Here is a 13,176-nt window from a genome sequence, read left to right on the forward strand (position 1 = left end):
AGGCTTTCTGAAATCAACTGCAGTATTCACCCAGGAAGTGCTGTGTTGCTTTTAGTGCTTGTGCAGTGAGCAATCTGTCACTATCCTGCACAGGAAACCACCAGGGCCTCATTCCAACTTACAAAGTTAGGTGCACTTAAGCCCGTTGACTTCACTAGGCTTCAGCACGTCACACTTGTATTGTGGTGGCCTGTTTAAGCTGTTCAGAAAACTACAAAGCCCATGACGTAATGTGACTTTCGAGGCTGACTGGGTGACTTTCAGCTAGACACTCTCTCTGAGCCTATCCTACCTCTCGCAGCTATTGTGCAGATGAAATGGAGTGGAGTGCCTGCTAAATTCCTTACAGCAGGTGGTGCAGGGGACCATTGGATCTCCAGATGTTGCCAGCCTGCAATTGCCATCACCCCTGGCCATTGGGCATGTGTGCTGCAACTGATGGAAGCTGTGATTCAGCAATATCTGGAGAGCCAAAGGTTCCCCCCGTCTCCCTTAGAGGAAAGGTGGGCTAAAATGGAAATAAATATGGAAGTGTTAGTAGATAATCCTTTCCTTTGGCTCTCCAAACAACCCCTGTGCTCCAAAGACCCACACCACCACAGCAGGGGCCCCACTATTGTGTTTTCAGGGGGAGAGGCACCCTTGTGAATCTCTCGTTTCCAGAAGACAGGCATCAACCTCTCACTTGGTCTTGGGTGGAGAAGTCTGCCTCTGCATGTAAGTCGCCACTTCCTTCCTGTGCAAATGTGCAAGCGTGGGGCTGGGGCCCCGACTTCTGCTGCTTGAGGCCCAGTTGCTGGGAAAGGAGCCCATGTGATGCAGTGATTTCCTGCCTACTTCCTGGCCTCTGTCGCTTCTCGTAGTCGCCTGCTGCTTCTCTCTGGCTTACTCTCTCGCTCTGCCTGTCACTTAATGTACTCTGGAGAGAGAGCACCATGTTGCGCCGGAAGCCATCCAATGCCAGTGAGAAGGACCCAGTGCAGAAGAGGAAGGTGAGTGATTGGAGAGGCAAGCACTAGGTCCTCACCTCTTCCCAGAACCTCTTCTTGCCCAACAGATTGCTAGTAGGGGCACAGCAGCAGCACTTGACCAATGGGATGAGGCTGTGGAGAGCACCAGGGCCTGAATTGCTTACATTTCATGCTAGTCCTTTGTACCTATTGTTTTTAGAAGACTTGGGGGGGGGGCATAGTTTGCCAGCCAGAGGCTAGGGGTTGTAGGTTTCCTTAGGGCATGGGTAGGCAAACTAAGGCACAGGCGCCAATCACCTTCTAAATCCTGCCCATGGACGGTCCGGGAATCAGCGTGTTTTTACATGAGTAGAATGTATTCTTTTATTTAAAATGCATCTCTGGGTTATTTGTGGGGTCTGCCTGGTGTTTTTACACAAGTAGAATGTGTGCTTTTATTTAAAATGCATCTCTTGGTTATTTGTGGGGCATAGGAATTTGTTCTTTCCTCCAAAAAAATATAGTCTGGCCGGCCCCCCACAAGCTCTGAGGGACAGTGGACTGGCCCCCTGCTGAAAAAGTTTGCTGACCCCTGCCTTAGGGGCTACGCTTTGGTACAAGGGTTGCTGTAGCTCAGTGGTAGAGCATCTGCTTTTCATGTAGAAGGTCTTGGGTTCAATCCCTGGCAACTCCAGGTAAGGCTGGTAAAAGCTTCTTAGCTGAGACCCTGCAAGGCCACTGCCAGCCAGCATAGACAATATTGAGCTAGATGTAGCAAGGTTCTGAAAATATGGCAGCTTCTGTGTTCCCCTTTCCCCCATGCTGCTTGGCACCTGCTGCTGTAGAAGCTGTCTCAGGTCCCTTTGTGGTTGTGCTATGTTAGGCAAAGCTGGACCCAGCTAGGTTCACAGCAACTGCAAAATCCGCTCAAGTGGTCTCTTTGGGCAGCAATGTTTCCTTGGGGTGAGGCTGTCACACCAGTGAAATTGAGTGCCACAATCCTAGAGGGGCTCTCCAGGACAGTTGACAGCCCTGCAGCTATCCAGAGCACCAAACTGTCTAGGACAGATGCTTTTTAGATACGAGTCCTCCAGCTTGCTTTATGGGCAAGGGTGGGTAAACTGTGGCCATCCAAGCCTTCCATCCCTGCTTCTGGGGGGGGGGGTCAGTTTCCTTCAACAGGCACCCTTGTTGGGCAGTGTCTGTGTACTGCATATGTGGATGTGTTTGTGTGTTTGTTTTCTGACTCTGAGCTTGTTCTAGTTTAAGTGGTATGATGGGCAGAAATCCATCAGGGACATTTTCCACACCACGGAAAACAGCAGCTGATAAACAGTGCAGCACTTATGCCAGGGCAAAGGGGAGGGAAGACTTCATCTGTAACCCAGAAACACAGGAGAAAAGAGGAGTGAAATGCTCAAACCATAGAAACATGAAAGATCAGAGCTCAGTGCCCACTCTGTTCTCTGCAGACAGAGGGTACTCTTTCTTAGGCCTATTAAATAAATGTTAAAGAATTTATAATATGAGTACAGTATTGGTCATTAACCTGTCAATTAAATTTGCACACATTAAAAGCAAATGTTTATGAAGCAATAAGTCTGTTTTAGGAACAAGAAGCTGCATTCATGCTGACTATTGGCTCCATCTAGTATTGCCTACACTGGCTAGATAGCAGCTCTCCAAGGTTTTAAGTAGGGATCTTTCCCGGTTGTACTGTACTTGAAGATGCCAGGGATTGGACCTGGGACCCTCTGTATGCAAATGTAATGCCTTATGGCTGCGCTATGACTTTCTCCCAATTTTTAGCCTATTCACATGTGTTGTGTAGCTTGCATCATCTTCAAAGCTGCTTTCCTCCTGGACCTAAAACAAGGTGTTTGTCCTCTGCAGCTTTTATATATTTTCCAAACTGCAGCCTGATTGATTTCAGGGCATATTATTTCCCATTTATCTCACTCATTAGTGGATTAAATGTTACTGCCCCAGTTTCTTCCTCTCTCATTCTTTGGGGGATGTTGTTCCCTTCACCTCTCCATCTTCTCCTGTCACCCCCCCCCCCCTTTTTTCACTTCCTCATTTCTCTCTTCCAAAACCAAACAATGGTTCAAATTCCCACAGAACAGCACCCCCTCTAGAATATCTTCTTTCTGGCTTCTTACTGGGGGGCAGAGCTTTGCTAGGCAACAACCTACCTCATCAGATGCATCTGTTCTCGGATGCATTTGATGAAATGGGCTGCAGCCCGTGAGATCTCAAGCTGCAACTCAACTACAGACCGCGAGTAGAGCTGTCATTGCACAGTTTCGTTGCGGCCGCCCCACCTGGGGAGCCCTCTGAGCAAATCAGTTCCGAGTTTTGCACAGCGCTGCAAGCTTGCAACTCCGACAAGAGCTGAAGCGAGCCTTCCTACGTGTGGCTGGAGGGCTACCGCAAAAGAATTGACTGTGTGTGTTTTTGGTATGACCGGCTGATAATCCTTCTCAGGGGGCGGGGGCACTGCGATGATGAGCAGCTTTTGCATCGGGGCGGAGTCGTGGGCTTCGTATTGTGTGGATCTGGTGTAGGCTTACCAGCAGCTCCCAGCTCCCCACATCCACCCTTTCCTCCTGCTTTGCTTATGCACCGAGGCGTGAACTCTGCTTTGCAAGTATTTGCATTTTCGGACCTCAAATGCGCCACCGCGTGCGGACACACACGCACGCACGCAATAGCCGTCCTCTGCCTTCGGCAGCTTCTCTGTTCGTAAGCCAAGCCCCACCTCCCGCACACCTTCGCCGCTCTAGCGCTTAGGCTCGAGAGAGCTTGCTGTTGGTGGTGGTGCCAAGCCACGCGCTTCATTCGCTGAGTGGCGATTTTTGTAGCGACCTTACAAAAGAAAAAAAAGAGATGCACGCCAGATGTGAAAGCGGGAAGGGCCAGGTTGGCTTAAGGCCAATGCTTCTTCCGTGCACCCGTTTCCCGTCTCTGATGGCGTGCAAGATCCAGAGCAATGCATGTACAGCGGTACCTCTGGTTAAGAACTTAATTCGTTCCGGAGATCCGTACTTAACCTGAAACTGTTCTTAACACTTTAGCTAATGGGGCCTCCTGCTACCGCCGCACCGCTACCACACGATTTCTGTTCACATCCTGAAGCAAAGTTCTTAAGCCGAGGTACTATTTCTGGGTTAGCGGAGTCTGTAACCTGAAGCGTCTGTAACCCGAGGTACCACTGTATATTGCGAGATGGGAGGACGGGGGACTAACACTAATTGGAGAGAGAGCAGGGCAGGAGCGACTTGCTCTTTCCTCTTACCAAAATGTACAGTCAGATCGTGAGCTGGCGAGGAGCGTAGACGTGCAGCTTTCTACAGTACTTCCCTCGTAACAACAGTTCATGCTTCCTTTAAAAGGCCTGCTTCCTTCCCGAGCCACGCCTTCCCACAGTTCCCCATTTACTCCCCCCCCCCTTCCCCAGCCAACATATTAATAACAGAGCTTGATGTGGGAGAGGTTGTTGTTGTTTAAGCAAGGTATAGCCATCGCCAAGTTACCGTAGTACCTGCTCCAGCTATTTTGGACTACAACTCCCATCAGTCTCAGCTAGTCTGACGTGGGTGCCACCATCCGTGCGCATGGCACTTCATAAGAGGCCAGATCTCTGCCCCGCGGAGCTTTCAAATCTAAAAATACTGCACAGTGGACGCAAGAGAGGAATGAGGAAATGAGAGGCTGGGTTAACAGGAAGAATCTGTATTTTCTCCAGTTACAGCAGCTTGGATTTGGTTGCAGAATTAGTTACAACATGAGGACTAGGAGGCTGAGCCTTCACATGCCCCTCCACCCGTTTCCCCGATGTGTGCTCCCTGCTTTTTCCTATATTTACATGCTGCACCCTCTTGCTCCCCTTATCAGCTGTCCCTGCAGCGATCCAGCAGCTTCAAGGACTTTCCTAAATCCAAACCCAGCTCCCCTCTACCTAGTGAGAAGGAATTCAACCTAGAGGAGGAGGTGAGTACCCCCATTTATTTACCTATAACATTTGTAGGACACCTTTTCCTCCAGAGAGCTCAAGGTGGTTCTCCCAGTTTTATCCTCACAGCAACCCTGAGATACAGTGACTGTCCCAAGGTGAGCTTCAGTGCTGAATGGGGATTTGAACTCTAGGCTCTAATACTCTGACCATATCACCTTTATCACAGAGCATCCGGCTCTGCCCAGGCTTAAGGTAAAGGTAAAGGTACCCCTGCCCGTACAGGCCAGTCTTGACAGACTCTGGGGTTGTGCGCCCATCTCACTCAAGAGGCCGGGGGCCAGCGCTGTCCGGAGACACTTCCGGGTCACGTGGCCAGCGTGACATCGCTGCTCTGGCGAGCCAGAGCCGCACACGGAAACGCCGTTTACCTTCCCGCTAGTAAGCGGTCCCTATTTATCTACTTGCACCCGGGGGTGCTTTCGAACTGCTAGATTGGCAGGCGCTGGGACCGAACAACAGGAGCGCACCCCGCCGCGGGGATTCGAACCGCCAACCTTTCGATCGGCAAGCCCTAGGCGCTGAGGCTTTTACCCACAGCGCCACCCGCATCCCAGGCTTATTCACATATTAATCTGTTTATTTTCTTACCCTAATATCCCACCTTTTATCCATCATGGAATGGTCACATTCTTTTCTCCAAAGAATTCTATCTATGCACTGTGGTTTGCTTAGTGTGCTGGGAATTGTAGCTACAAATCACAATTCTTTGGGGGAAGCCATGACTGTTAAAGCAATATGTGTGTGCTTTAAATGTATGGTGCTACCAGGCAACATCTATATGTGAAATATACTCTTGAGTCGAGAGTGGATTTCATGCTCTTTATTCAGCTCATAGTGGTGAGGAGGAATGAATCTGCTTTATATACATTATTTACACAATGGGCTGCACCTGATTGGCTAATTCCGGAATTCTCCTGTAGGCCAATCAGGTTGTGGATTCACTTCCATCTGGAGCTGGATTGGGTGGCTCCTGCAGACCAATCATACTGCTGCATTGTTCTAGGACCAATCAGACTGCTGCATTCTGAATCCTATTGTTCTAGGACCAATCAGACTGCTGCATTTTGGATCCTATTCAACTCAGTACATAACAATATGGCTCCGACCAATCACCTTCCAGGTGCTGACCACCAGTTTCAGCAAAGCAAGGAGTGGTCTCATGTGCCTTGGGACCATACCTGTTCCCATTCACTGCCTACAGTCAGTCCTGCTCTTACCTGCCTTGGGCTTCCACTGCTGCAGCCCTGAATCAGCTGCATCACAGATGCCTCTCGTATTGCAGCTCGTATTAGCTTCTCCTACCTGTGACATCCCAGAGCTGTTGGGACTCTCATCAGCCTCAGCCAACATGGCCATTGGTCAAGGATGGCAGGAGCTGCATCCCAAACAACAGCCAAATGGCCACGGGTTCCCCATTTCTGTTTTATATTGACAGTTAGAGCTTCTGCCCCTTTCAAGGGATGTCGCCTGGTCCTTATTTCCCCACTTCCGTGGTCCCTGCACTGTCCGAAACACTGTGCTGCCCATCTCTGCCCCATCTCAAAAGCTACAGTTCAGCAACTGCACATATATTTACGTGCACTTTCCCCCCTCGTATTCAGTGGGAAAAGGGTGTGTAGACAGCCGTACAATAGCTCAGCCTGTCTGAAAAGGCAGGCCTCTTCATATCTGTTGCTGGGGGCACATGGAAGGTTTGATTCACCCCACACAGCAAGGAGGCATCCTCCTCCTCTCCAGGCCAGCTGCTCCCAATACTTTTCCTCTTCTGTACAGGTCCCCGAAGGCAGTCATACAAACTCTGTGCCCAGCCCAGATGACTCAGGCCGAAGCAGCACCTCAAAGCTGGGTAAGAGATGGAGAGCTGCCATCTCCCGGACCATGAACAGGAAGACTGGCAAAGCAGCCGCCAAAGCTCTCGCAGAGCAGGTGAGGAACAAGGCAGTGTGACCAGCCGACTTTCCTTTCCCACTGGACCTAAACTGCGTCATTGCCTGAAGGGAGAGGCTTGCTCTTTTCTTGTTCTTTTCTCAGCCCTCATGCTTGCGAGGGGAAAGTAAATAGGCAGCAACAGAAACGAAGAGCAACGCCAGCGAAGAGGCTCTAGGGATCAGCAATAGGCACCTTGTACAGCTGCCTGGTGATGTCAGTTCATGCAGCAAGGCCTGGGTCTGGTGTCTTGTGCGAAACAAAACCACCAAGGTCTGTGATGCTTTGACACCTAGCACACCTTGGGTCAAGGGGCCAGCAACTTTATGCTTTCAACACCTGCTCAAGACATTTCGTTTCACCTAACCCTTTATGGAGTAGCTCGCTGGCTGTGCATTTTATTGTCTCTTACTTGGCCGCTGTGATGCTTGAACAGGTTTTATTTCAGTGGTTGGCACCGTGTGCCTTTTATCCTTTTCTACACTGCTTTGCGATTTTATTTTTGGATGCTAAGTGGCTTATAAATACTTTATTAATAATAATAACTCTTTGAATACTTGCCCAGAGCCTGATAAGACTGAAGCCTAAGCACCAAACAAGACATGACACTTAAATGCATCATTAATCACTGTTTGTTTGTTTTTATATAAATTAAAAATTAATAACAGGTGCAGAGATCCATGAGCTTCTGTTAGCCCATCAAGAAAACACCAGCAAGAACTTTCCTTCTGAGCTTAATAGCAGCTTGGGCAAGGGGATATTCATCTAGAGCAGGGTTTCCCAAACTTGGATCTCCAGCTGTTTTGGGACTACAATTCCCATCATCTCTGACCACTAGTCCTGCCAGCTAGGGATGATGGGAGTTGTAGTCCCAAAACAGTTGGAGACCCACTTTTGGGAAACCCTTATCAAGAGCACAGGGCAGGGGGAAGAAATGGCCAGAATGCTGCAGATAGGAAGCTGACTTATACAAAATCAGACCTAAGGTCCAGCTAGCTTGGTACTGTCTCTACCTGTTAATGCTTTCTGGAGTTTCAGACAGCGTTCTCTCCCAACTCTACAAGGAGATGCCAAGGATTCAAATTGGGACACATGCAAAGCAGATGCTCTGGCCCTTCCCTGTGTGGGTGTGTAAGAACAGATACATGATTGCTAATGACATGTTAAGCACCCACAGCTAAGCTTGATGTTTAGGACTTGAAGGGAGAAATCCAGGTCCCGACTCAGCAGCATGGCATCTGAACACTTATGTAGGATTTACATACCGTATTTTGAAGGGAGTGACATAATTCATGATACCCTCTAAAAGTTTGGGAGTGGGGAGAGAAGGAACAGACAACCATTAATTCCAAAATATGTGGGCCCTAGTAGCTCAGTGGTGGACCACTGGGCATGCAGAGCACATGTTCTAAGTTCATTTAAAGGGTTGCCCAGCTAGGAAAGACTTTTGGTAGTTGTGGGAAGAACAGAACCGAGCAGGATGCTGCAAAAAACAGGGTCTAGACACTAGACCCGAGCAAAGTGTTCATTGTGCCTTATTGCCCTAATGCAGGGGGAGGCTGAAGACGAGGCTGCTGCATCTCCCATCAGCAGCCCCACTGAAGACGAAGGCCCAGTCTTTCCAGAATCAAGCGAGGAGACCAGCAGCTCTCAATCACCAAATGGTGAGTCCAGCATGAAGGCTTAGCACTGAGGCTGGGCTATATAAACACTTTGGACTGCAGACAGAAGCTCTCATAAGAGGACGCCTGTCTGTACAAATAAAACCCCGCAACACCAACACCAAGCTTCCTCCATACAGGAAACAAGGCTTCATGAAGAAGGGTTCGAACATCGCTTTTTTTCCTTGGCACACTAGCTTTCTGTTTGCAAGGATTTCTTTTTCTGGAGGAAGCAGGAGAAAGACCACAAGCTGGAGGGTAGCTTTATATCAGCACACACTGCCACACACTGAATGATGTGGCTTGGCGAGATCTCCTAAACCCTGAGTAGCTCACCCCCTGCTGAAAGGGGAGGAGGCAGTTTACATCCATCAATCACTCTGTCTCCATTCCACTGAACCTACCAGAGGTCCAGTGTCCAAACTTTAAGTCCCAGCAAAATCCACCCACTACAATTTCTTCCTTCTGATCTGAACTTCTCCTCCTGCAGGGACTGAATTGTCCAATCCCAGACTGATGGGAAGCAGCTGCAGCAGCAGCAAGAAGGGAGATGAGGCCAGCCCCATACCCTACGTTGGCCCTTTTTGTGGAAAAGCCAAAGTTCACACTGACTTCCTCCCCAGCCCGTATGATAAAGACTCTCTGAAACTTCAGGTAAGCAACAATGCAACACTTGGCATTTATCTTCCCTTGCAAGTCTGCAAAGGCAAACCTGTTCTAGCAGAGAGATCTCTTTTGTCATCAGCCTACAAAGGAAATATTTCATGCCAAGTTATTGATCAGGCCAATGTGGCATCATCCTGAAAAATGGTGACCCGTTGTAGGATTAGGACTGTGTAGCAAGAGTTGGCTCTCCAGCTGTTGTAGGACTCCCAAGTCCCAACACTGCAGCCAGCATGGCCAGTGGTCAGAGATGGACAATATAGTCCAGCAACACCTGCAGGACCACAAACTCCACAAACTGGAGCACTTCAACAACTGAGAGGGATAAATTAAATTAAAAAAAAACCTTTGTCATTTCTCAAATGTTGGTTCTGGCTGTCTTCCCTTCACTCAGTATAATAGCAGGTGAGAAGCCTCTCTTTTTTTTCAGCCAAAGGGCCTCATTCCCTTAGGCAACTTTCCAAGATCAGCACACCAGGGGTGAGCAAGGCCAGAAGCAAAAAGTGGGTGCAGCAATAGATGTGTGACCATTACTTGTGTGCAGCTGGCAACACCACAGCAACATGAAGAGTGGGACTAGTTTTCAGAGGTTAGGTATCTCAAACAAGACAGATCTAGGCTGATGGCTCCTCTCTTGGAAGGCAGTAGCTTGACTGAACCATACCTGAAGGTCACAGAAACCCCACATCCTCAATTTGGGGGTGGGGGTGGGGAGGAAGTAGAGAGATACCAGGCTGATACCAGCACCTGTGTTCCTGTAGGACTGAATAGTCATGCTGTGTGGTGCTGTAAGATCAACTAAAAGATGTGATGATTTTGCATTTGGCATAGAAAGGAGATGTCATCCACATCATTGCAAAGGCACCTGCAGGTACCTGGACTGGTGTTTTGAACAACAAAGTGGGCTCCTTCAAGTTCATCTATGTGGACATCATCCCAGAAGACCCTGCGCCAGTTGCAAAGAGCAGTTCGCGAAGCAGGAGCAAGAGGCCCAAACCCAAAACCTTGCACGAACTGCTGGAACGCATGAATCTTGAGGTGAGGATGTTGCCCTACCAGTAGAGCAAAACAGCAAGGCTACTAGAGGGTTGGGTTTGTGGTTCAGGGACTGGGCACACATTTTGCGTGGAGGACATCTAAGGGTCCGTCTCTGGAATCTCCAAATATGGCTCGAAAACGATACCTGTCTGAAACTCTGGGCCTTACTGCTAATTAGCAAACTATAGTTAGATAGACAAAAATGTTTGGAGGGTGCATGTAGCTCTAGCTCATTGCTGGCATTTTGCTGTATATAGGGGCTAGGAACAAATGTGATTAACTAGCCCAGGCTAGCATATAGTCCACATATGTACATACAGCCGTAATTCATTCCCTGTAAAGGAATGATGGGCCAGCCTGAATTTTAGCAGCCTGAGTTCAACCATATAGAGCTGTCATAGCCACTGCATAAAAGCTCTTGCAGCTAGTACAAAAGTGCAGCAATGAAGGATCTAAACTTATTGGCAAAAATTCCACAAGAACTAGCATTTGAGCTCCACTGCTGAAGATCTGTTTTGATTGCATCTATTGTACAGATGTAGGGTATTCCCCCCCCCCCAAGTTTCTAGTCCTCACTTTTTAAATCCTCCCTCTCTATAAAAACACTTACCATATTTATGTTGTTGCACAGAGGCCTCTGTCAGAACTGTTATTGCCTCTGCTCTTGTTTCTCCCTTTGGGGGTTTACATTGAGACTTACTTCTTCTTTTATCAGCATGTAGGACCCTAGGGCAGTTGTTGGGGGCAGGGGCTAGATCCTTGCTTTGGACTCCACTTGAAGAAACAATTTGCTTCCTTAGCACTGGGTGATTGGGTCTGGTAGCCACCAATAAATTTCCCACAATTCTCAGGACTTCTGGGGCATTGTGGGAAATTTAAATGAAAGCAACCACAGCCTAGCACTGATCAGAATGCTGCTGTGGCCAATGTCAGGTAAGTCTACCAGAGTCTACACATGAAGTCCCCCAGTCACTGAACCTGGCTAGCTGCTCATAGCCAGCACATTGATGCTCTTTCCCATTCATCAGGAGTATGCCTCTACATTGCTACTGAATGGCTACCAGACCTTGGAGGACTTCAAAGAGCTGCAAGAGACCCACCTGAATGAACTGAATATAACTGACCCACAACACCGTGCCAAGCTGCTAACAGCAGCGGACCTCCTGCTTGATTATGACAGTAAGTGCTTTTATTAAAAAGCTTGTTTCTTTCCCTTCCCATTCACAGACTCTTTAGCAGACCTTCTGCTTTGCCTGCAGAAGGTCCTAGATTCAAAGCTTACCATCTCCAGTTAAAAGGGTCAAGTAGCAGACAATAGAAGATACCCCATTCTACTGCATTCAAGGGTAGACAACACTGGCCAAATAATCTGGCCTCATGTCCAACAGCTTCCCATTTCCCTACAGGTGGGCTTTCCAGTAACAATAGTTGCTTTCTCTCTCCCCAGCAAGCAGTGAGGCTGAAGATGAAGAAGGAAGCTTGGGGGGCCCTGGAGAGCTAAAGGGAGACATTCCCCGTGATTCTGGCTGCTTTGAAGGGACAGAGACACTGGACAGCGGGCGAGAAGACTCTAAGCTGGGGGAAGAGCTGCAAAATCTCTCTCTGGCTGGCTCACGCTGAGAGAAGGTTTTTCCTTCTTCATCCTGGGGGTTGGTTTGGCAAATGTAAGCAGTCATCCAAAATGCGCCTGCCTCCAAGACAGAAGATACAGCTGCAAAATCAAAAGCTCCCTCTTCAGAAAGAGCAAGAGCATTGCTGCAGCCTTACTACTCCTGGAGTATTGGCTGGATAAATCAATAAATCTGTCAGGTCCCAGAAACTCTGCCTTTCCCCAGGCTAGAAATTTTAAGAACAGATTTTTGCATTTAGAAAGGCTTGTTGTTTAGCCTTCTTGCATGCAGTTGGCTCAAGCTGTCCCTCCACCCACAGGTACTGAGAACTATTGAACATGCTGCTGAGCTGAGGATGGTTACTGTTCTCCCCATAGGCTCAGTACCTTCTGGCTCAAAGGACACCCCACCCCCCTTACTCAAAATACAGAACCGACACAATAGGGGTCATGACTGAAGGCTGGAGGTAGAACTAAATAACTGTGGTCTGTATCCCTGAAGAAGAGCAGCAGATGCAGAGATTAATGCTCTGAATGTAGCCACTGCTTTCCCCTTCTTTGTGTTGTGGAATGGAAAAAGGCTCCCCAGGAGGAACGACGACCTAAAAAGCAGGGTGGCTTGCTCTAATGTGAGGAGGAAATGAAGATGGACAATTTGCTACTTTTTTTCGCTTTGAATATACCCATAATTATCTTGTTTAAAAAAACGTGTAGTACTGCATCGAGAGAAAGAAAGCAGGGAAGGGCCATAACTCAGTGGCAGAATGCATGTTTTTCACAAAGACAGTCCCAGGTTTGATTCATGGCATAGCCAGGTAGGGCCACGAGATGCTTCCCGTCTGAAACTCTTGGGATGCTGCTGGCAGTGTGGACTAAAGCTCAATGGACCATTGGTCTGGCTAAATATAAGGAAGCTTCCTGTGTATCTGGTCAACATCAGGTAGGTGTAATTCCCAGGCTGGCTGAGCTGCCTCTGAGAAGCAGCACCATTTGGATTAGGAGGTCTGCACTTTACTGGCTGGGGATGTTGAGCTGTGTTTGGCAAATTGAACCAGGGTTTCTTTGGGTCAGATTTAGCCTCTTTGTACAGGATCCCAATAAAGCACATTTACATCCCAAAGCACAGGTCTGGTACAGTACATTTTTGGAAAAGTGGGTTTAAAACCACCACCCTCTACCCAAGCAGCAGGGGGGGAAAACCCTCCACTCTGTTGTGGAGTGAGGCATACTGACCCCTCTCACACAACTGACAGCCAGTTCATCCTGTTTCCATCAGCCCCTCATTCAATTGCCCTACGCCAGCCTATACAG

At 48.5% G+C, this 13,176-nt stretch overlaps 1 protein-coding gene across 1 annotated transcript; it reads left to right on the forward strand.

Annotated features, from left to right (window-relative positions):
* The first annotated feature begins 837 nt into the window (after positions 1–837).
* SASH3 (SAM and SH3 domain containing 3) lies at positions 838–13,054 on the forward strand. Its single transcript, XM_028715962.2, has 8 exons — positions 838–992; positions 4,848–4,943; positions 6,742–6,894; positions 8,447–8,558; positions 9,046–9,209; positions 10,050–10,256; positions 11,285–11,435; positions 11,704–13,054. Exons 1-8 carry the CDS (start codon positions 936–938, stop codon positions 11,874–11,876), a joined length of 1,113 nt encoding a protein of 370 aa, XP_028571795.2. The 5' UTR covers positions 838–935; the 3' UTR covers positions 11,877–13,054.
* Positions 13,055–13,176: the final 122 nt, after the last annotated feature.

The sequence above is a fragment of the Podarcis muralis genome, chromosome Z (genome assembly GCF_964188315.1).
Source record: "Podarcis muralis chromosome Z, rPodMur119.hap1.1, whole genome shotgun sequence".
NCBI classification, from domain to species: Eukaryota; Metazoa; Chordata; class Lepidosauria; order Squamata; family Lacertidae; genus Podarcis; species Podarcis muralis.